The sequence below is a fragment of the Cibotium barometz genome, chromosome 6 (assembly GCF_041138505.1).
Source record: "Cibotium barometz isolate CiBa-2024 chromosome 6, ASM4113850v1, whole genome shotgun sequence".
Classification (NCBI taxonomy): Eukaryota; Viridiplantae; Streptophyta; class Polypodiopsida; order Cyatheales; family Cibotiaceae; genus Cibotium; species Cibotium barometz.
Window position 1 is genome coordinate 22,644,458 of NC_141051.1, and position 23,005 is coordinate 22,667,462.

The window sequence follows — 23,005 nt, forward strand, 5'->3', positions numbered from 1 at the left end:
GTGAAGGTGCTCGAATACATACTAGCTCTTTCTCCTAAACAAGTTCAAAAAATGTCTTTATTATTGTGGGAGAGAAATTCGAGGATAGATGCCTTTATTATAAACATAAAAAAAGAAATATTGTTTTTATTTTGTTTGTTGAAAAAGAAGAGTGCACCTCTCCCACTACTATAAATATAGAGGTAAGTTCCAAAGCACTTTGTTATACACCATTGCTAACAAGCCTTATTAGTAGATTACACCACCCTAAACCCTCAATCGTTTTGTTTGTGATGGCCTCATCAAATATTAGCATTAAAGTTGTTGATGTGTGTATCTAGAGGAAGGCCTGCCAATGTGGCGGTCAAACAGAAGACCATAGATGGTGCACAAGCATGGAAAGGCCCCTCACATCCTTTCCACTTCCTAGAAATGATGATGCTATTTCTCAAGTTAAGGACAAAGTGGTGGGCTTAATTGTGATATGGCGAGCCCATGGTTTTATTGATGAATCCTGTAAGCGTGTCTTGCTAGAGGAAGTGTGGAAGGGTAGAAAAAACATTCGCTTACTTTGTGCCTAACATTTTTGTATTTGGAAGTTGTGCGTGAATGAACTTGGTTTTATTTTCAGTTTGAACCAATAACCTCAATGTAGAGGATATGATGTTGACATGTTTTTCTGTTTTCACTCCCTCCCGCTCACTATCGCTCGCCCCCTCTCATAGAAATTTTTCATCTCTCCAGCTTGGTTCATCCCTCTCTCTTTTCATGGAGGGGGAGTATCTTTTTGGAATCCACTCGCCCAATTCCCAAAAAACACCGCTAAAAAATGCTCGCCAAAAAAATCCCCCAGTTTTGGGGTTGTGAGAAGGTTCACATTTACAAAATGACCATCACTAAGGCAATGCATTCTAGAATTGATTCTAGAATGTCTTGGGAGTCCCATGTTCTAGATTTCAATAAGGCGAGGGCTAAAGAACATGTGGAGTTCTTGGTGTCAATAAGTGGAGCACGTGCATGTGGGCTGAAATATAGAGTGTCAATCTATTTCTACCTTCTTGCATATGTGAAGACTTCTATGTGCATGTTATATGGAGAAACATGAATATGTTCATGGGCGGAATATGGAGAAACATGAATTTGCCCACAAAGAAGCTTAAACTAAGCATGAACTCTATGAGGCTCTTACAAGAACGGCTTGATCATGTAACTACTATAGAGCCTTGTATCTCCTTGGATGCCATCTTACATGCCGTTTTGGTGTTATATTATGAATTATAGAACTCCTTCTGGGGAAAGCATGTGATACACTTCTATATTTTTAACCAAGGAACCCGCGAGGGGCTTTGAGCATGAGAAAAAAACATAACGCTTAGCCATATTTAATTGAGCATAAAGTTTCTTAAATGAGGTAGTGAAAATATGATCTTATGTTTTTCAATTTGCAATTTGAATGTAGTTCTCTGCAAGAAGGTAGGAGAGACCCTTACATTTTGGGCTTGGAAAAGACCTCAAAGATCTCTCCGAAATGGGCTAATCAAGAGGTTTTTGGAGCCTCTCGATCGTGCTTCAAAAAAACCTTAGGGGGGGACTTGTAGAATTCTAAAACAAAAGTCAGAGCCCCTTACATTTTGGGCTTAGGAAGGACCTCTAAAGTCTTTCCCAAAAGGGTCAATCAAGAGGTGTTTAGGGCCCCAAGAAATCCTGCCTTCAAAGAAAGCTTAGGGGAAGCTTAGCATTGATAAAATGGTACTTGAATTGATGGCTACTAAGAAGTATTGTATTGGAGATTTGCAGTAATGTAGTGTGTATCGTTCACATTTTTTACTTTATTAGAGGTGTTGTTGAGTTAACATGCCATAGTAATTGAGTCACACCTCTTGTAGCTTTTTGAAGTTCATCTAAAACATGGTGGTAAGTTAGCTACAAGTCACATGGTGGGAATTTAGCTACCTCATGACTCGTAGAGGTGTTGAAGGGCCCTTACATGGGCAAATCAAGTGGAGGTAGTAAAGGTCAAACCCTACTTCAGACAACAAAGCCTAAGAAGGGAGGCTTAGCATAATTCCAACACTATATTCTTGAAAAAGATAAGTAGAGCATTTACCCAAATGAAATGGCCAAGAAGTCTTGTGAATGAGCGTGTGCATGGATATGTAGCACATAGTATATCTGACTCTTTGAAATTGTGAGAAGTCTGATATTGTAGCATGTTGTTATGTATTGTTGTTGTATTCACGTTACGAGCATTCATGAGTTTGAAATCCTGCAAGAGAGGAGAGAAGACAGAGGGTGAAGGTGCTCGAATACATACTAGCTCTTTCCTAAACAAGTTCAAAAGATTCCTTTATTATTGCAAGATAGATGCCTTTATTATTAACATTAAAAAAGATAAATATTATTTTTTATTTTGTTTGTTGAAAAAGAAGAGTGCACCTCTCCCACTACTATAAATATAGAGGTAAGCTCCAAAGCACTTTTGTTATACACCATTGCTACCAAGCCTTGTTATAGTAGATTACACCACACTAAACCCCCCTTCGTTTTGTTTTTGATGGCCTCATCAAATATTAGCATTGAAGTTGTTGATGTGCGTATCTAGAGGAAGGCCCACCAATGTGGAGGTCAAACAGAAGACCATAGATGGTGCACAAGCATGGAAAGGTCTCACATCCTTTCCACTTCTTGGAAATGATGATGCTATTTGTCAAGTTAAGGACAAACTTGTGGGCTTAAGTGTGATATGGTGAGCCCATGGTTTTATTGATGAATCTTGTGAGCATGTCTTGATAGAGGAAGTGTGGAAGAGTAGAAAAAATGTTCGCTTACTTTGTGTCTAAAAAAAGATAGTTTTCACATTTTTGTATTTGAAAGTTGTGCATGAATGAAGTTGGTTTTATTTTCAGTTTGAACCAATAACCTCAATGTAGAGGATATGATGTTGACATGTTTTTCTGTTTTCACTCCCTCCGGCTCACTATCGCTCGCTCCCTCTCAAAGAATTGTCATGTTACTCTCTCCAACTTGGTTCACCCCTCTCTCTCTTCATGGTGTGGGAGTATCTTTTGGGAATTCGCTCGCCCAATTCCCAAAAAACACCGCTGAAAATGCTCGCCACCAAAAAGCCCCTAGTTTTGGGATTGTGTGAAGGTTCACATTTACAGAATGACCATTACCAAGGTAATGCATTCTAGAATTGATTCTAGAATGTCTTGGGAGTCCCATGTTCTAGATTTCAATAAGGCAAGGGCTAGAGAACATGTGGAGTTCTTGGTGTCAATAACTGGATCACGTGCATGTGGGCTGAAATATAGAGTGTCAATCTATTTCTACCCTTCTTGCATATGTGAAGATTTCTTACGGACATTTCGCTTTTACTTAGATGTTCATGGGCAGGATATGGAGAAACATGAATTTGTCCACCAAGAAGCTTTAACTAAGCATGAACTCTATGAAGCTCTTACAAGAACGGCTTGATCTAGAGCCTTGTATCTCGCTGGATGCTAGCTTACATGCCATTTTGGTGTTATATTATGAATTATAGAACTCCTTCTGGGGAACTCATGTGATACTATTATCAAGCCATGCATGTTGATCTTGGGAAAGTATTATTTTTCGATCAACCATATGCTTTTTTCATTAATAAACATATATTTTTATAGAACGCTAAGTATATTGTCTCACAAGGGCAGAAGCTTATGGAATACTGGAGAGTTTGGCTATACCAAGCTTAAATTCATTAGATTGGGACTTTCCAGACAAAGGTACTCTATTAGCATTTAAATCCAAGATTGTCTTGGATATTTAGACGTCTATGAAGGCAAGAAGGATTTCTAAGAGGATTAGGCTATCATGGTTTATACCTCTTCATGTATTTATGGCATGTTTTTGTGAAGCAAACATGAAAAGGACAAAAGAAATGTGGCTATCTACACATATATCTAAGTTCGACTTGGATAATGTAGTTGGAGAAGAATAGAAAGTGAATGAAGTCATCCATAGGGGGGATCTTATAAAATGTAATGCTTGCATTGAATATGTGGTGATGGCATACAACATCTCTCGACAAACCTTGCACATTAGCTTAGAGTACAAAAGATGAACAAAGAGTAGAGGGACTTGGATGCCATTGGATTCAGAGGAAAAATTTGTGCATTATGACCTAACAGCCAACTTGAGTGATGATGACAATAGAGTCGTCCCTATAAATACAAAATGGACATTGAGGGATGTGCGTATGTCCTTGGAATTTCTATTAGATGCCATACCATTAGACTATAAATTTAAGATAGATGGTATTATGGTGGTGGGAAGAAGGTCCGAAAATACTTTTAGTTCCATGAAATGTTTGCCCCCTGTAATCCTAAAGTTTTCTTAATACAATATAATTTTGCACCCATCTATCTTGTCTTGTCGATTATTTTTTTAAAATAGTTATTCGACATTATTAAGACAAGGTAACTAATGTAAAATGAGAAATAATATATTTATTACAATGGTAGTATCTATACAAATTGGTTGGCTACAATGTATGAGAACAAAAAACTATCTTCTTTGGAGGGTCAGTGTCCATAGAAGCCTTGGGCTCTTCGCCTTGCTTGGTCAGTGTGAGGTGAAAAAAAGAAAAAAGAACCTGCCTCTATAGCCCTTCACCTCCCAAACTTGGAATACAACACATGAACGGGGGCACCACCAACCACCGGCTAGAACACTTTCCACAATTCACCACACCACCCACGCCAGAATGACAGCACAAAACAGGGGCACCATAGACCAAGCAAACACCCAGCAATATATTCCCAGTCAAAACATTTCATACAAGCTTCTCCTGACACAGAAGCCTTACTCACACAACTCACAACACTCAGGCCTGGATTTACTGCCAAGGATACACCACATCCTCAATCACCACGAACCTCTCGCCTACGTGCTGTGCCAATCACACCAGAATGAACCCGGCCACTTCTCTCTTCTGAGGGCGCCCCACCAGCCACCCTCAACTCTCTCTACAGCCCATCACTTCTGCATGTGTCGCCACAGCAGCTACACCAAACACCTCTCTCTCTCACTCTCTCTCTGTGCTGATCCTCTGCCAGCCACTTCCTCACTTCCTCTTGCAGCTTATCTGCAGTGCTACCGGCCCCACCAGCCCACGACCACGTGGTTCTATCTCTTCAGACAGTCCTTCACATTTGGCACCATCTGTCACCAACACACAACACCCAAAACACTTTCTATCTTCACACTGTCGGCCCTCTGTCAACACCAGCAGCCACAGCTTCACTTCACACTATCCTCTTCGCTCTGCAGCTCCCTTCCACTGCTTTCTGGTCGCTAACCACAGTCGACCTCGCCCACCAATCGTACCAACGCCCTCCTTCTAGTTGCCTTAGCTGCTCTGCACCAGCCTTTGAAGAAGCCTCTCCCTCCTTTTACAAGGCGGCCACCACCTCAAGAATCGCCAGCTTCTGCTTCTCTCCTTTCGCTTCTCTTCTTGTGCTTCTCTCAACCAGTAGCTCCAGCTCGTTCTTTGGCGCCTTCTGCGCTACCCACTGCAGTGCCTTCCCTCGACCTGTCTCTGTTAGCAGCTGCGCATCACCCTTGCGCCTTCACGCCCACCTTTACCAGCCCATAATCAGCGTCCACTCAACCGAACCAAACCAAGGCCACACCACCTCAGTCCGTCCACGCTCCAGTCTTCAGTCAGCTTCACCAGCCTCACACGAACCCACGACCACGTGGTTGCCACAGGGGGCTCCAACCACCGCCAACACCACCTCACCAGGGACGTTCTCGTCCACGCCGCCAGCCTGTCCCGCTACCGCAGCTTCTCTCCAAGGCGACCTCCCTTTCTCTGTGTGCCTGTGGCTACGCCCGAGAGCCCCAAAACAAAACAAGGCGGCCTCTAGCTGCTTATTCTCTCCGCTGCGCATCTCCCGCCTTCTCGAACTCGCCATTCACGCGCTGGCCGTTTCGCTGGCCTCTACTCTAGCCTCCACGTGGACCTACAGCTGGCCACGTCAATATTATTTTTTATTTCTTTTAAGGCCTACAAGATGGCTGCCCCAAATACCTTCCATTTCACACCATGCTCAAGGCTACACTGGCCGCTTCAGTCTTTAATTGCCCATGCCTTCATGCCTTCAAATACAGCCTTCGAATGCCCAGTTTCTTTGGACGCGCACACAATTCAAGGCAACCGAACAGCTGAAACCACAATGGACCTCCAGTAGACCACTTCCGGACAGGCCTGTAACAAACCCAAAACAAATCCGTCCACCCTGTAGACCTGGCAACGCCCTCAAAAGCAAAACCTTCACACATGCCACGCACACGTATGTACACAAGCCCAAAATACCTCTCAGAAAAACGCCTGACATACTTTGCCAACCCCCCCATCTGCTAGAGCATTCATGCTCAATAGCAAAAGACAAAGTCCAGTAGCTATCCACCAGGATCAAAAGGAAACAGCTGTAACTGACCATCCCATTTCCCAATATCTGTGAAACACCATGGCTGCATCACTGCATACCAAACATCAACCATATGCATCACCAAATCATTTACGTCCACTTCACCCATAACAAACCTCCCTGTCTTCAAAACCTGTGGCATTGCAGCATCTAGCATCCCATTCATTATTACCAATGAAGGCCAGGTTCCAACAGTTTGACCTTTATCCACACAAAAATGAGATTTCAACTAATCTTAATAAATGAGATGTGATAAGATGTAAACGGGATGCGATAGGATGTGATAAGATGTAAATGAGACGTGATAAGATGTAAATGGAATGTGATAGGATGTGGTGTAATGAAAATGAATGTGATAGAATGTGGTGTAATGAAAATGAATGTGGATGAGATGTGAAGTAAATGGATGTGGATGTGAATGTAGAGATGAGAATGAGAATGAGAAGAGAGGATATGTGAAAGGGTGAGATGGGAAGTAAATAGATGTGGATGTGTATGTGATGAAAATGGATGTGAATGTGTATGTGAAGAATGGATGTGGATGTGTATGTGAAGAATGGATGCGGATGTGTATATGATGAAAATGGATGTGAATGTGTGTGAAGAATGGATGTGGATGTGTATGTGAAGAATGGATGTGGATGTGTATGTGAAAGAATGGATATGGATGTGTATGTGAAAGAATGAATGCGATGGATATGAATGAATGTGATGTGATGGATGTGAATGGATGGAGGTGATATAATGTGAAATGGATAGATGTGAGTGAATGAGATGTGGTGTGAATCGGGATGTGAATGAATGAGGTGATGTCATGTGAATCGGGGTGTGAATGAATGATATGGGATGTGAACAGATGAGATGTGATATGACGTGAATCGGGATGTGAATGAATGAGATGTGATGTCATGTGAATCGGGATGTGAATGAATGATATGGGATGTGAATGGATGAGATGTGAATCGGGATAGATGTGAATGAATGAGATGTGAGGTGAAATGGATGTGATGTAAGGTGATGTGAATTGGGGTAGATATGAATGGATGAGATGTGAATGAATGGATGTGATGAGAGGTGATGTGAATCGGGGTAGATATGAATGGATGAGATGTGAATGAATGGATGCGATGAGAGGTGATGTGAATCGGGGTAGATATGAATGGATGAGATGTGAATGAATGTGATGTGATGAGATGTGGATATGGGCTGCTAGCACCCCAGAATTCGTTGCACAGAGGGGACAGGGATCTTTCAGCTGGTATCAGAGCAAATTGCTAAAGTGGATCAACCGAGAAGCCAAAAATGTCAAAAATTTATGGAGTAATAGTAAAAAGTTGAAAATGTGTGATGAAATTCATACAAATTGATATTCGGACTGATTAGTAATTGGGTCTCCAGATGGAAGTACCGCAATTGCATGGAGTCCCTGACTTGCTTGAGGCATAGACATGATGGTATTTACCTTATAACTCCAAGGACCGTGACTACCTGTATATACCGAGGGTATAACTGCAGCTCTTTACTGGCAATATATACGAGTAAATCTAAGACCTTGAAATTATAAACAAAAATGCTATCCAGATAATGAATTCGAATGTAGTTGATATGATTTTAAAACTCTGGTTGAGAACTGATGAGTTGATTTGAATTCTGATTGAAATATGATGATTTCTAAATTTTGGTTGAAAAGCGATAAGCTGTGCAAAACCACAATGAGGATGAATGGGACGAGTCGCTATGATGATGTTCGTAACTGGAATGACAATAATGACTTCAGCAAATCACTATGAGATTAGTGGATTGTGCTGACAGATTGCTACTGTTAACACTTGACACAGTGGATCAAGTTAAGGGATGACAAATTAAAAATCTGTATAATTGAAATTCCCATGGAGGAGATGGAAATTTCGGTCTAATGGACCATTATTGTGTTAAAGATATGAATGATATGATCTGAATGAATTGTTATCTGATGAATGAGTTCTATATAAGGGTTCTTTATCCTAGGATTCTGTTGGGTTGACTAGACTATAAGGAACCCCAAAATCAGTTGGATATTAAGGGAAAGAGTTGTCCTCTAGTTTGCGAGATGAGGATATCTCGCGTTTTTTAAGTGGGATAGGATGTAAGATTTCTCCCTCCAGCTTTTGAGGTGTACAGGTGTAAAGACCTCCCCTTTTGATCTGATAATTATTCCCCTTTCTGAAATAAAAGAAAGATCCTATTTTATCCTGTTTTGGCCTAGAGAGAGAAAATGTCTAGAGGGAGGTAATCCAAATTTGAGATATTTTTGGATATAAAAATCCTCCTAGTGTCTAAAATGGCTTTCCTGAAACAAAAATTCAAAAAAAAAAAAAACTTTCCATGTACAATTGGAGTTAATTGAAAATAGGTATAAAGGACCTTAGCCTAAGAGTCTAGATTTTCTGAAATTTTTGGGTTGTGGTCCAATTAAGGTTCCTATGGGCCAATAGGATCAATCCAAGTGTGGGGAGGAGATAAATCCAATTTATAAAAGAAAAATACCCAAAAAATGAGTAAATGCCCACATAAGATGAAGAGTTGAATGAGTACAAGGTTTATTAGTAAAAAACTATGAATATTACTAAAAAAATGAGATATTTTGGATATAATGATACATTTTTGACACCTTGGTAAGGAGAAGGGGGCTCTTGAAGGAGGAGCCTATTTCACATGTGTGGAGGAGTTTTAAACTAAAAAATAATAAGATATTTTTATCTCTCCTCTCTCTTGGATCAAACCAAATAAAAAAAGGAGCCAAACTGGTCCTAATCTTGTCCAAATTCAACCAAACTGAACCTGAAAAATTCTAGAAACTAGTTGGACTTGGTTAGAGGCCTCCCTCATCTATAAATAAACCCTTAGCCCTTTGTAAAAAAATATGTGAACTATACCATGCGAGTATTATACTGAAATAATGATATTTTCTATTATCCTCTAAAAATCCTCTACAATTTGGAGAGAATGGCGTTTCTCTCTCTCCTCAACCTTCTTTGGAGTCTTCATCAACATACTAAACCAATTGATTGGTTGGGGGTCTCTCCTTAGACGACTAAAGAATCAAGCAAAATAGTAGGTAAAGTGTGATTTATAGTCTTTTTCTTAATCTCTAAATGTTTCTCACTTCTCAACCCCTCTCAAACTTGAGAAGTATTCAATTGAATGGCTCTTTAATGCAATTGAAGCTCTCTAATTAATTCTAGTGATAAATCTTATAAAGTTTCCATTTATGCTTAAATTAAAATGTTTTTTAAGCATATCTCTCTCTCCCCCAAAGAATGGTCAGAAGCCCAGAATGTACACAAGCCCAGAATACCTCTCAGAAAAACGCCTGACAGTCGGCTTGGACTTTGATTTCTTGGATGTTTTCTTTGACTTGGCCTCTTTTTCCTGGCCTCTTTTTCCTTGGATTTTTTCTGTTTTCGAGAGGCCTTTTCCTTCTCTGCGTTTGTCGTTTTCTTCTTCCCGAATTTAAACAAAGACATCATAGGTCCTTTCCTTTTCGATGGCTTCTTTGCCATCATAGGTGGGATTGATGGTGGTGGTGAATCTGGATCTGTGGGAAGATTCACATGATTGTCAAGCATTAATTTGATTGCCTTTTCTCTCATCATAGGTGGGATTGATGGTGGTGGTGAATCTGGATCTGCGGGAAGATTCACATGATTGTCAAGCATTAATTTGATTGCCTTTTCTCTCACCCGGGTTGTTGCAAGATCAGGGTGTCCAGTTTTATCCAGTTTATGCTGGACTGGGACAATGCTTGGAGAGCAAATTTTCGGGGGCAAGGTACTTAAAATGAGATCAAGCAAATAATAGAAAATACGCTTGTCCTTAAATTAACCCAATATATAACTTAAATTAATATAAATTAGTCTAATTAATCAAAATTAATCAAAAATATGATGAAATGATAAACAAATGATCTTTCCATACTTAGAGTGATCCAATTTATTTTTCCATAGATGCACCATTACAAGTACACTAGTCCCTATAGGTTTTAGATGATTTACATCAAAAATGTAATTTTACTAATTAGATTATTAATATTTACAGGCCTTCTGATAGACTGAAAGAATTTTGAAAAAGAGATAATTAAAAATCCAACCATTGGATTTGCAATTTTTACTAACCACCACATTCTACTAATGTCTCAGTATGTACCCACTCTTTTGATCTACAAGATTGAGGATTTTAAGCGGTAGCTATTGTGGGTACAAAAAGTGGCATATATTATAACACTTTAAAGACCTTGAAATATTTAAAGAAAATAGACAAATATCTTAAAACTTTCTCGAAAAATCAAGTTAAGCTCCATATTATGTGAAGATCTAAGGTACAAAGTGGGAATCTCATATGAGTTTATATGTAAAAGATATTAGCATTTTATGGACTGGGTGTATACATTGACTTTGTACCTAAGAAAATGAGGACTTTTGACTATCTAATGCGTAATCAAATTATGTAACTATAATTCGAACTTTGAATATGATGTTCCAACAAAAGAACTTGAAATGACATTCCTTCATTTACTAGGAGAGATTAGCCACTAAAGGTAAACAAATGCCTGTTTTTTTACTGTTTACAAGGTGCCTGAGTGGACAAAACTGGGCACCCTGATCTTGCAACTACCCACCCACCAAATGTATGTGTCTGTATAACATGAAGTTGTGAACTGCAAAAAATCATGACCAAAACCTTAGTATATATTAGGATATAGAAGTTTAAGGAAACTATTTGAATTTTTTACAACTCTGTTTGATGTGTTTATCAAAAATACTCACAGCTACTCTGTTTGATGTGTTTATCAAAATACTCACAGCTACTCTTTTTGATATGTCTGCTAGAAATTTTCATTGCATATATCTCCATGTGTTTGCGACCACTCTCCATTCACATGAGCTTCCATCACTTTGTAATGGAACCTATAGCAATCGGATAGTCCTTGTTTAGACTTTTAACTAAAGATTTATTACAAACTTAAAAGTTATCATTTATATCATTATAACTTACATGCAAAATGAAAAACTGATGTGGAGTTGTATTTTCGAGGAGTGGACAATGGAATGTTCCTAATGTGCTTATTATGTGTTTAGATGCCCTGTAAAATAACAAACCACAAAAATTATTCAATCTAATACACATTGAATCTTAAACACAATCTCTATTAAAATTTAAATCTTACAACTTAGCTTCTCCATGCATACCAAGAATGGAATTCAAGAAATATGTCTTTATTTTCTTGATATCAATTATAATTCACTCCAATGGCTCCTACAAAATAGACAAAAGATTTTTTTTTGATAGAGATGTATAAAAAGACATAAAGCAAAGTAAAACATATTTAAAATAAAATGCTTACTTTTCATTATAAGATACAATTATATATTGCACCTTTTCAATGTCGCATCTCCTCAACCATTCTTCCAGCCTTGCAAAATTTGTGCATGTTTCTCTTACATAAACATAGACTATGGGGTCTAGCAAAAAAATAGCAAAATAGGCCTCTGGGGGTAGGGTGGACAAAAGAAGCCTACAAAAAACAAATAAAAGGATAAATTACGTAGTTATCTTAAAAAAATAAATTAGTAGATAAATTTTCAAAAATGATAGCTTACATACTTAAGAGATATCAAGATCACAACATCATTTATTTATCGATTTCTCTCTGATAGCATATACATGTCTGAAGATGCTATATCAAGATACTCTGCACCATCAACAAAATCTTTTACATGAACAACAAGTTGTCGAGATACATTCTTTAAATCTTGTAGATTCTTCTCTTTAAGGTCTATCAACTCATCTCCCATTATGTTTTCTTCATCAACTCTCCTTTCTTCCTTAACAGCCATCTGTTCTATGCCCTTCTTAGTCTTTATTTGATCTACAATCCTAGTATGCCTATCATGGGTAACATTCTCAATCTTAATACCTGCATCCTTAGGTTTTCTAGCTGGTGGGACATTCAAAATATTGAATGCCCTGGGGTCACTCAATGGGTATGCCTATCATGGGTAACATTCTCAATCTTAATACCTGCATCCTTAGGTTTTCTAGCTGGTGGGACATTCAAAATATTGAATGCCCTGGGGTCACTCAATGGGTATGCCTATCATGGGTAACATTCTCAATCTTAATACCTGCATCCTTAGGTTTTCTAGTTGGTGGGACATTCAAAATATTGAATGCCCTGGGGTCACTCAATGGTATAGGATGCGATAACTTCTCAAATCTGTATCTTATTAGCCTACAGGTGTGCATGTCTTTATCCATAAGAGTGATCTTATGTGCATGGGTAGAAAAAATGTAACTATCAATAAAAGAGTCTATAATGAAATCTTCTGTAGCCTCTTGAAGGCCACATATTGCATTGCCAGCCAATCTCATCCCAAGCTTCCATTCATCACAAATCTGTCTCACAAATCTCATGAAGGTAAGCTTGGGTGGTATGAGTAACTCGATATGTTTCTGGGCTTTCCTTATCTCTTTTGGGGCATTTACATGCTGATTGATTCTCTTTTTCAACTTTTGCTCTGACAACACGCTTTCACTTGCTGCGTTCTCTGCCAACCTTGGACTTGGTCCAACCCTCCTTACTATTTTCTTTGTTCTAACCATCTAAGCTAAGCCTGTCAATCAAACACAGAATCAAATATGACCTCATATAAAAACTTGCTTCATTTTGGATTTAGATATGGTAAAACATGATATGTACATACTATATCTTCAGACATTCATATGTGGCGTGAGAAACAAGCATTGTCTAATTTGACTAGATATAGAGTAATGTGGGATGGTGGAAGGTGAAAAGACGACGCAATATACCATATTGTTGTTACCGGATCGTCGTAATCGCACCGTCTTTCCTAAAGAGTTCCTGATCTGGTTGTTGCAAATCCTACCCTCCCCTACAAAGATGGATATATTTTTAAAATTCAACACTAGAGTTTGAGTTACAACACTAGGGTGTCTTCCTTTGGGAAAGCTTCTTGGGAAGCCAATATCCAGCCAAATTTCCTACTTTTCCACCATAGTAGTAACATGTGGCTTCTATTTCTCTAATTGGTTCTTCATGTGTAGAAATAGGTGTGGGATGGTGGGAGGAACAAGCATTACAAAGGCAATTTAATTGCATAGAGAGTGGTGTGGGAGGCATAAAAAACAATGGAAAGATGACGATATATGGTATCGTGTGTTACCAGATCTTCATATTCGTGTCGTCTTTCCTATCGCGTTGGTGGGCTACTGGGGCTGGCATCAGTCATATATGTGCTAGAGCTGGTTGTGCTATTTCTATCCCTCCCTTGCAAACTTGGCTAGATTTGAAACCTTACCTTACTCATGTGAGGTTGAGTTACCCTATTGCAATGATTAGTAAGAATTTTATGGGGTTTCTTCCTCCTTGCAAAGAAACTCTTCACCCAAATTTCCTAAAGCTTGAGTTACCCTATTACAATGGTTAAGAACAATATGATGGGAAGCCCGTTGGAATGCCACTAGAGCTTGATTGACACTTCATGTGCAGAAATAGGCCTAGAGAACTTGATTTCTTTGCAAATTATGTAAATCACAGACATGAAACTTTCATGGGCTGGATATGGAGAAACATGAATTTGTCCACCAAGAAGCTTTAACTAAGTATGAACTTTATGAGGCTCTTACAAGAACGGCTTGATCATGTAACTACTATAGAGCTTGATTGACACTTCATGTGCAGAAATAGGCCTAGAGAGCTTGATTTCTTTGCAAATTATGTAAATCACAGACATGAAACTTTCATGGGCTGGATATGGAGAAACATGAATTTGTCCACCAAGAAGCTTTAACTAAGCATGAACTTTATGAGGCTCTTACAAGAATGTAACTAGTATAGAGCCTTGTATCTCCCTAGATGCCATCTTACATGCCATTTTGGTGTTATATTATGAATTATAAAACTCCTTTTGGGGAACTCATGTGATACACTTAGGTGCATGTACTCACCATCACCATTGACCTCACTAGCATGCCTTGTGTCCATTCAACTCTTCCCTTTGATTGGCTAAGTGGGAAGCCTTTTTTATGTGACGTGCAGGAGGATTTTGTGTTGCAGTCAATGTCACGTACAATGAAAACTCACAAGCTTGGATAGTTTCACATGCCACTCTGCATCGTCCATGTATGATGTATCACAGTTCCAATCTTCAGCTACCAACCTTCTCAAAGTGTGAGACAAGTGGACAAAGCCGCGCCCGGCGCATCTTGATTGAAAAGGTGTTGTTTTGTGCTCAAAAGTTGCCGCATGTGTGTGTGTGTGTGTGTGTGTCATACACGAAGTAGTGTTGTGTAGGAAAACTCAAACTCCGAGTGGACAAAGCCGCGTGCATCGCCTTTTTGACTGGCGCAGGGACAACGTGTACAAGCGAGCTTCTCTCGCTCACGGTTGAACTTGTCGCGGCTTGATCTAGTGACACCCTATAAAGAGCCCCTCCTGCGCTCCATCCATCACACACAAACACACACCCCCCCCACTACTCTCCTCTTTCTCTACTAGGAGGCAGCTCTAGCTAGCCCACCACACCCAAGAAGTTTTGCGTTTCAACACAAGTAGTTTGAGCGTGCTCTAGTTTCTCTGCTCGAGATCAACTACTCGGCTTTACCGATATGGGACTTGGCGCTCCCAGCACGGTGTTGGTGCTGGCTTTGTTGTGCTCCGGCTTCTACTGCAGCTGCTGGGCGCAGCAATGTGGCAGCCAGGGCGGGAACGCAGTGTGCGCCAACAACCTTTGCTGCAGCCAGTATGGCTACTGCGGCAGCACCGACGACTACTGCGGAGCCGGCTGCCAGAGCGGGCCTTGCAGCAGCGGTGGCGGGTCTGGCGTCTCCGGCACAGTGACAAGCAGCGTGTTCGCCCAGTTCCTCTCGCAAAACAGCGGTTCAGGCTGCCCTTCCAACGGCTTCTACACCTACGACGGCTTCATCGCTGCGGCTAATACTTACAGCGCCTTCGGCAACACCGGCAGCTCCGACGTCCAGAAGCAAGAGCTGGCGGCCTTCTTTGCCAACGTGGCCCACGAGACAGGAAGTAAGTAGTATTGACTTCCCATGTACCCTAGCTAGGGCGCATGGACGCTATCGATACCTCAATTAGCATCTCTAATTATGCTGATCTCGATACTCCCACAGGCGGTTGCTACGTGGAGGAGATCGACAAGGCCACCTACTGTGATTCCTCAGCGCCCTGTGCATCAGGCCAGCAGTACTATGGACGCGGACCCCTCCAGCTCACATGGTACGTAATGCTGCAGCCGCGCCCATTCAATCAGCCGCCCGCCCAATTAAATGTGTCTGTGCTTTATTATAATCCTTCCGTCCACTGCTCATCATCGTTGCTGCCGCTGCAGGAACTACAACTACCAGGCCGCCGGCCAGGCCATCGGTTTCGACGGCATCAACAATCCGGGCATCGTCGCGCAGGACCCCACCACCTCCTTCGAAACGGCGCTGTGGTTCTGGATGACCCAGCAGTCCCCCACCTGCCACGATGCCATGGTGAACGGCCAAGGCTTCGGCGCCACCATCAACGCCATCAATGGCGGCCTGGAGTGCGGCAGCTCCGCAAACCAGGCGGAGCAGCAGGACCGCATCACCCGCTACCAGTCCTTCTGCTCCATCCTCGGCGTTGACCCCGGCAGCAACCTCACGTGCTAAGGCCCCAAACGGCGGACGCATCGTTTGCAGTACTAAGTCAAACACACTGCAAAAGATGCCGATTACATGTCATTTTTCGTGGGTGACACTTCGGAATTAATAATAATAATAATAATTGGCTCTTTTCCCTCTCCACAATAAGTTGAAAATATCTTGTGAGATTTGCTCCTCGCTCTTGTCTCAAACACATGCGGCATGCCCTTCAAAAGACTAGTGTCAAGACCCATCTCCAACGGGTTGAGCTAAGCACACCATTAAAAAAGACAACTTTGTTAAGGCATAACCAATCACACACATTGAAATCACTCTTGTCGCAGCATGCCCTTCAAAAGACTAGTGTCAAGACCCATCTCCAACAGGTTGAGCTAAGCACACCATTAAAAAAGACAACTTTGTTAAGGCATAACCAATCACACATTGAAATCACTTAAGACACAAAGATGGTATCTACTACATGAGAAGCAAACTTCTCTCTTAGGGGCATCTCTCTCTCTCTCTCTCTCTCTCTCTCTCTCTCTCCCTCCCTCCCTCTACCTTTCTCTCTCTCAAGCCACACACACCCACATAGGCAGCCTCTCTCTCTCTCTCTCTCTCTCTCAAACAAAGACATGCATCTTTCTCTCTTAGGCACATCTCTCTCTCTCTCTCTCTCTCTCTCTCTCTCTCTCTCTCTCTTACACACACACACATATATACATGCACACATTCCTATTCCTCTTGCTCTCTATCACTCACACACACACCAGTGAACTTGCATGATGAAAAATTTTGATTTGTCAAGATACCCAATCATAAGTTGCCGCATGGCATTGATGGATATGTGGCTTGCTACTTATACTACTATATTATAGTGGCTGGCAAAACGAACGGCAATAGACTGCTATATATGTTTATGCACAGTTATCTCTCTCTCTCTCTCTCTCAGAACCCTTTCTTGTTGGCACTAGCTTAACACCATCCCCATTGGCACCATGGTCATGGATATTCCCATCATCACACGACAAGACAATGCTGCCATACACGCGTTTCATACACGCGATAAATTACGAACGCGTGTATGGTCGCGCTTGTATTTGAATAGAATCGGACGCGTGTATTTTAGCATTTAAATTCGCGTGTATTTTTGCATTTATCAACGCGTGTATAAACGCGGTTATATACACGCAGTAATACACGCATAAATACACGATAATATTTACGGGGTAATACTCGCTATTATACACGGAAAAATACACGCTACTGTACACGGATTAATACACGCATGGCAGAGAAAAACTGAAAAAAAACTGAATTCCTTAACAAAATTAAAAACTATTTTCCTTAAACCATCTCATAGTACATTACAGTATACATCATTACACAATCCCACTACATGCATTTACAACAATGAAATATATTCAAAAATAAATCATGCATATGAGATGATAGAAATGTCATCAATTTAGAACATACAGTGACGGATTGGTTAGGGTTCGATCTCATCTTCAATAAGATCCATCCTTGTCAAACGATCAACATCAATATCCATTTGATCAATTGGTAAGGCTACGATTAAATTTATTCCACTATCGATATTCTGTACTCCATTGATAATGGTATCGATGTCCTGATCATCCTCATCAACATCATCATCATCCTCAATGGTAGGGTCATTCTCATGATCATGAGAAATGGCATGCTCATCCTCATTATCACGATCATCTCTTATTTCTTGATCATCGATCACAACATCTTCAATGGCATGTTCGACGTCATCTTCATTGCAGCTTGTTACATCCTCCATATGCTCCATATCAGTGAATGTATTATACATCACTTTGGAACGTGGTGCAATAGGGATGACGTACCACCATTTGATGTCATGCACCATTGGTAGATAGATAACCTACTCAAATACACACAGTACAGTAATTAATTAGCATATCAAAAGTCAAGGGGTACGCGAGCTTAGATATATATGTACATAAAACACATTAGTAAAAAAATGCATACCTGCTCACATTGTTGTGGCAATACGAGCCTATCTTTCTTTGTTTGCCAGAACTTTGTAGAGTCAATAGTTACATATCCACTTGCATGGCGTTTTATCGTTGCATCAGGCCCTTTTTCCACCACGTTCATTTGCCATTTGACATCCAAAACATACACAAAGAAGCGACGAAAGTCAAGCCTAAATATGTCTTGGATTATGCCACAATAATCATCCATTTTTCCATTAGCTCCCTCAAAGCTACTAATGACACCGCAATCTTGTGTATTTCTCTTTTCATCAATTCTTTGTGTTCGAAAATGCTTGCCTTCACACCATATAGCATTGAACATAGTGCACTGGACCAAAATAGAAGCAATATTTGTGTAAGCAATGTGAATAAATATTAAAAGCAAATCGCTTACAACTAATGCAAAACATTAGTTCTATGTACCTTTGACATGCATCCTCGTGCATACTCCCATTCTTCCGCCGTGATATGCAGCCCCTCGTCGCTCTCTGCTCTCTCCATTTCCTCATGCAACCAATCAACATGGATATCATTCGGAAGTGTTGCTAGATGCTTAGGGTACGCCTTCCGAGAGCCATGTTGCCTCCGAAAGAGAGCTCTTTCTGCTTGCCTTTTTGTCTTTGCATCCTCATATCTTGTAACCCATCTGCTCATCACATCACTATTAAGGATACAAGTGAAATTGAGATCATCAATCAATGTTCTGTCAATTACTTTACTCTGTCCTTTTCCTTGAGGCACAATAGAGGTCATCCTCAAGTCCTCTTCATTGCTCCATAGTCGTGGCAAAGAGCTGTCCACCTGACCAAGAAATTCTGAAATATATACAAGAGACTCTTGTATCAACCAACCCTCGGCCATGCTTCCTTCAGGCCTTGCACTTTGCCTCACAAAGTCTTTTAAGGTCTTCATGAAGCGCTCTAGGAAGAACATCCAACGTGCATGCACAGTACCACATAAAGCAATTTCGTCCACTAAATGCACAATGAGATGTAGTTGACTTGTGAGAATGGTTCGCGGAAAAGTCTCCTCTACCAAACAAACCACCTCCACTGCCATAACACGCGCATCATCCAACGTGGCTGGATCAATTGCTTTGGAACTAACATATCTGAAAAATAAATAAATAGTACGTTATACCTCATGCACGTTCATTTTGCAAGGTATAATGAAGGGTGATCTGAGCATGGGTTTTACATACCTCACAAGCTCGCCCATCTTATAAATACATTTTTTCAAACTCTTATTCGCACAATGGTCGATGCTAGTAGGTAGTATGAACTGCGCACATAAGAGCACATTTATGTTTTATGGCATTACAAAATTTAATTTCAACGTACGTACAAGACTTGGAAAACACTTACTTGAAGCATCTTGTGCCAATCGTGGGACTTCAACCCATATAGTTGCTCAACGCCTCTTTTCTTAGTGGTTGTAAAGGCTCCCTTCAATGATCTCATGCATCCAGTGGGAGTACGCAAAGTGGTGATGGCCTGCTTTACCTGCTTCTCCTCTTTCTTTGATATAATCCATGGTGCAGGCGGAAGACGAACGTGCCCACCCACCTCTCGTGGCCAAGCTTGACGCATACGTCCTGCGACCCGCAAGTCCTCACGTACGCTAACATTGTCTCGTTTACCAGTAATATGTTCCCAAATACCAGATCCCACATTCTTGAAGATGTGCATGGGATCAAGAAGATGGTTGATCTTAAGATGGGTCCAATATGGCAGCCGGAAAAAAATGGAGTACCTGCACAAGGGATTGCTCTATGTGACCTTTAATCCAATTAGAGACTACACAAAACAAGATTGAAAAAACATCACTATACCTGTTCATGCCATCTGGAGGAAGAATAGTTGTAGACTCCCAAATACGCTTCCAATCTTTTGCACGAAGTGTTTGTGGAGGAATGTTACTCTTACTAGCAACATATTTAGGATGATCTGAGGGGAGAAATCGATGATGATTATCGAATATAGTCTTACACAAACCATCAGCATACTCATGTACTAACGAAGGGCCACAAACAGGACATGCATGTTTACCCGATGTTTTCAAACCTGTTAAAATATAAATAAAAGTTAGAATAATAAAGTCAAACCGTCTAATTAATATATATAGCCAATAGTAATAGAGTAGGGAGGTAATTAGAATTCTTACCAGAACAATCGCTGTATCCTGGAAAGTCATGCATTGTCCACATCAACACTGCTTTTAAGTCGAAGTGTCGAGAGGAGGGAGGCCTACTAATGTCCACCACCGCAACACCTCTCCATAGTTCCTCCAACTCATCAATCAGTGGTTCAAGATAAACATCCATATGCTTGACTTTATGTTTCCCTGGAATTAGAAGGGATAACATAAGATGTCCCTTCTTGATCGCCATTGATGGTGGAAGGTTATAATTCACCAGCACAATTGGCCACACGCTGTATGCGGTGCTTTTGAAACCAAATGGATTCACTCCATCCATACCCAGGCCAAGTCTCAAGTTTCTGGGCTCTGTTTTAAAGCTGGGCCACTCATCTTCAATATGCTTCCAAGCAGGAGTGTCTGCGGGAATTCTCCACATGCCATCATCCGATCGATGTGAGGAATGCCATGACATGAGCTCTGCTATGGATTTGCACTTGAACATGTGTTTGATGCGAGGAATTATAGGAAAGTGTCGCAAGACTTTACGAGGTACATCAAAACTCTTCATATCTGTTCTGTACCTTGCTTCACCGCAAGTGGGACATGTCAGAGCCTCCTTATGCGTCCCACGAAAGAGAATGCAATCATTGACGCATGCATGTATTTTATCATAATCCAGTCCTCCAAGAGATGTCACATAGTGCCTCGCTATGTCTCTTGAGGTGGGCAGTCTATTTTCCTTTGGAAGCATGTTTGACAATAGCCTGCATCCAATATCATCAATTATAATTAGTCTTAAATCCTAAACCTTAAACCACTAATTCAAATTTATAAGTTAGAATGCTTACTTCAACAATGCGTCAAGACTTGCATTGCTCCATCCATAAACTGTTTGTATATTAAGTAGTTCAAGGGAAGCACGTAAAACTGAGAATGTGCACCCTTCAAACACCGGTGTCGATGAAGCTTTATAAAGATGCTCTTGTTCCATATCATCGTCGTCCATACCTTTGGGATCATCCTTAAAAAGATTCCGCACCATATCATCAAGCACCTCCTCTTCCACAACTTCGTGGGGTGCAGGGCTATTGTCGTCCCTTTCCCACTCATCTCTGACAATAGATCCCGAAGCTCCAGCATCATCTCGTCGACGCTTTACGTGCTCTCGTCGCGCGTAGGGTACCATGTTAGGGTGTGGTACTGCATCCTGCTTCAATTTATCAAATTATATGTTACAACTCTATTAATTTAATTTGGATACCATGAGTCATTTGAATACCATCAATTTACATCTACTCACCTCTAAACCTGTTTGATTCCATTCTCCATACATGGAGATGTGATTCAAGGTAATTCGACGTGCTCGTACAATGCATCCTTGACATCGATTACACATACATTTGATCCGTTGTCCCAACCACATATCGCGATTACGATGACGCATTGTCTCATCTTCCCCAGAACTGCTTGAAGAGGTTGATGACATCCTGTGTACAAACCAGAAAACACAAACTCATTATATATTTTTAATGAAAGCACAAAATCGCGTGTATTCACGCGGCTATCTCCTAAAACTTGCGTGTATAAACGCGGGTACTTCCTAAAAAACGCGTGTATTCACGCGGCTAATTTCTGCAAAACGCGTGTATAAACGCAGCTAAAATCATGTACACGCTAATATACCTGCGTTTATAAACGCGAACATAAACGCGGCGGCGTATTTAAACTAAAAATAGCCCGCCTTCCCCAAATATAGATTTTGAACTTAGAAATCAACAGTGCATGCGTTTTCGCCTGTTTTCGCCTCTTCCAACAGCAAGGAGGGAGCAGAGAAAGGAGCACACACACGGGAGAAGGAGGGAGCAGAGAAGGAGCAGAGAGGACTCACTTTTTCAGAGGTGAGTCACTTTGTCCTGTGCCTTGTCTCTTTTGTCAGATTTGTTTACTTTGCTCTTTGCTCTTTGGGTTTGTCTTTTTGCACACGATTGGGTTGCTGTATCCTGACAGGGGCGACAATGGCTGGTCCTTTTATAAGGAAATTCTGTCTTTGTCGGGGGGTCGGTCTTTTCGAGAAATTTTTTTCGCAGGTCGCGTGTACGAACGCGTGTAGAAGCGCGTGTAACCTGTGTGCAGAGTTTTTTCACGCGCAGATACACGCGTTTTTTGTCGGGTGTATACACGCGTTTTTTGACGGATTTATACACGCGTTTCTGCAGACAGAAAACTACGGCGTTTCAGATTTCATGGTTTGCAGGCAATTGACTTGTGTAATGACAATGTGTGAGTCAAGAGACAGCCCATGATGTACATGATGATGTTTGTTGCAGGTTCTTTATGGATATTCCAGGTTCTTCATCCGATCCATTTGCGTATAGCAATTGGTTGATGGAGATGATGAATCACTTTGGGCGCCAACCTGGTCTGGTTGAGCTTACAGAGTATATGTATGCCCATCCCCCTCCTTCCCTGCCTGGTGTCTATACCCCTACCGCGAGTATCCAGGGCACTCCAGTGCCGTCTATTCCTCCGAGTCCGACGAGACGGCATGCAGCTTCTCCTCTTCCACGTCCACCGAGGAGACATACCTCGTCCCAGACACACTCACGTACACCCTCACAGCCACCATCACGTGCTCCCTCAGAGCCACCGTCACGTCAGGGCTCACAGCCACCGTCACGTAGACAATCTCCCAGTCGTGAC

The 23,005-nt window shown here is 41.1% G+C and overlaps 1 protein-coding gene across 1 annotated transcript; it reads left to right on the forward strand.

Annotated features, from left to right (window-relative positions):
- The first annotated feature begins 14,962 nt into the window (after positions 1–14,962).
- On the forward strand, positions 14,963–16,289 carry LOC147637527 (endochitinase 4-like). The gene is made up of 3 exons (XM_086799313.1): positions 14,963–15,540; positions 15,642–15,747; positions 15,860–16,289. Exons 1-3 carry the CDS (start codon positions 15,120–15,122, stop codon positions 16,164–16,166), a joined length of 834 nt encoding a protein of 277 aa, XP_086655439.1. The 5' UTR covers positions 14,963–15,119; the 3' UTR covers positions 16,167–16,289.
- Positions 16,290–23,005: the final 6,716 nt, after the last annotated feature.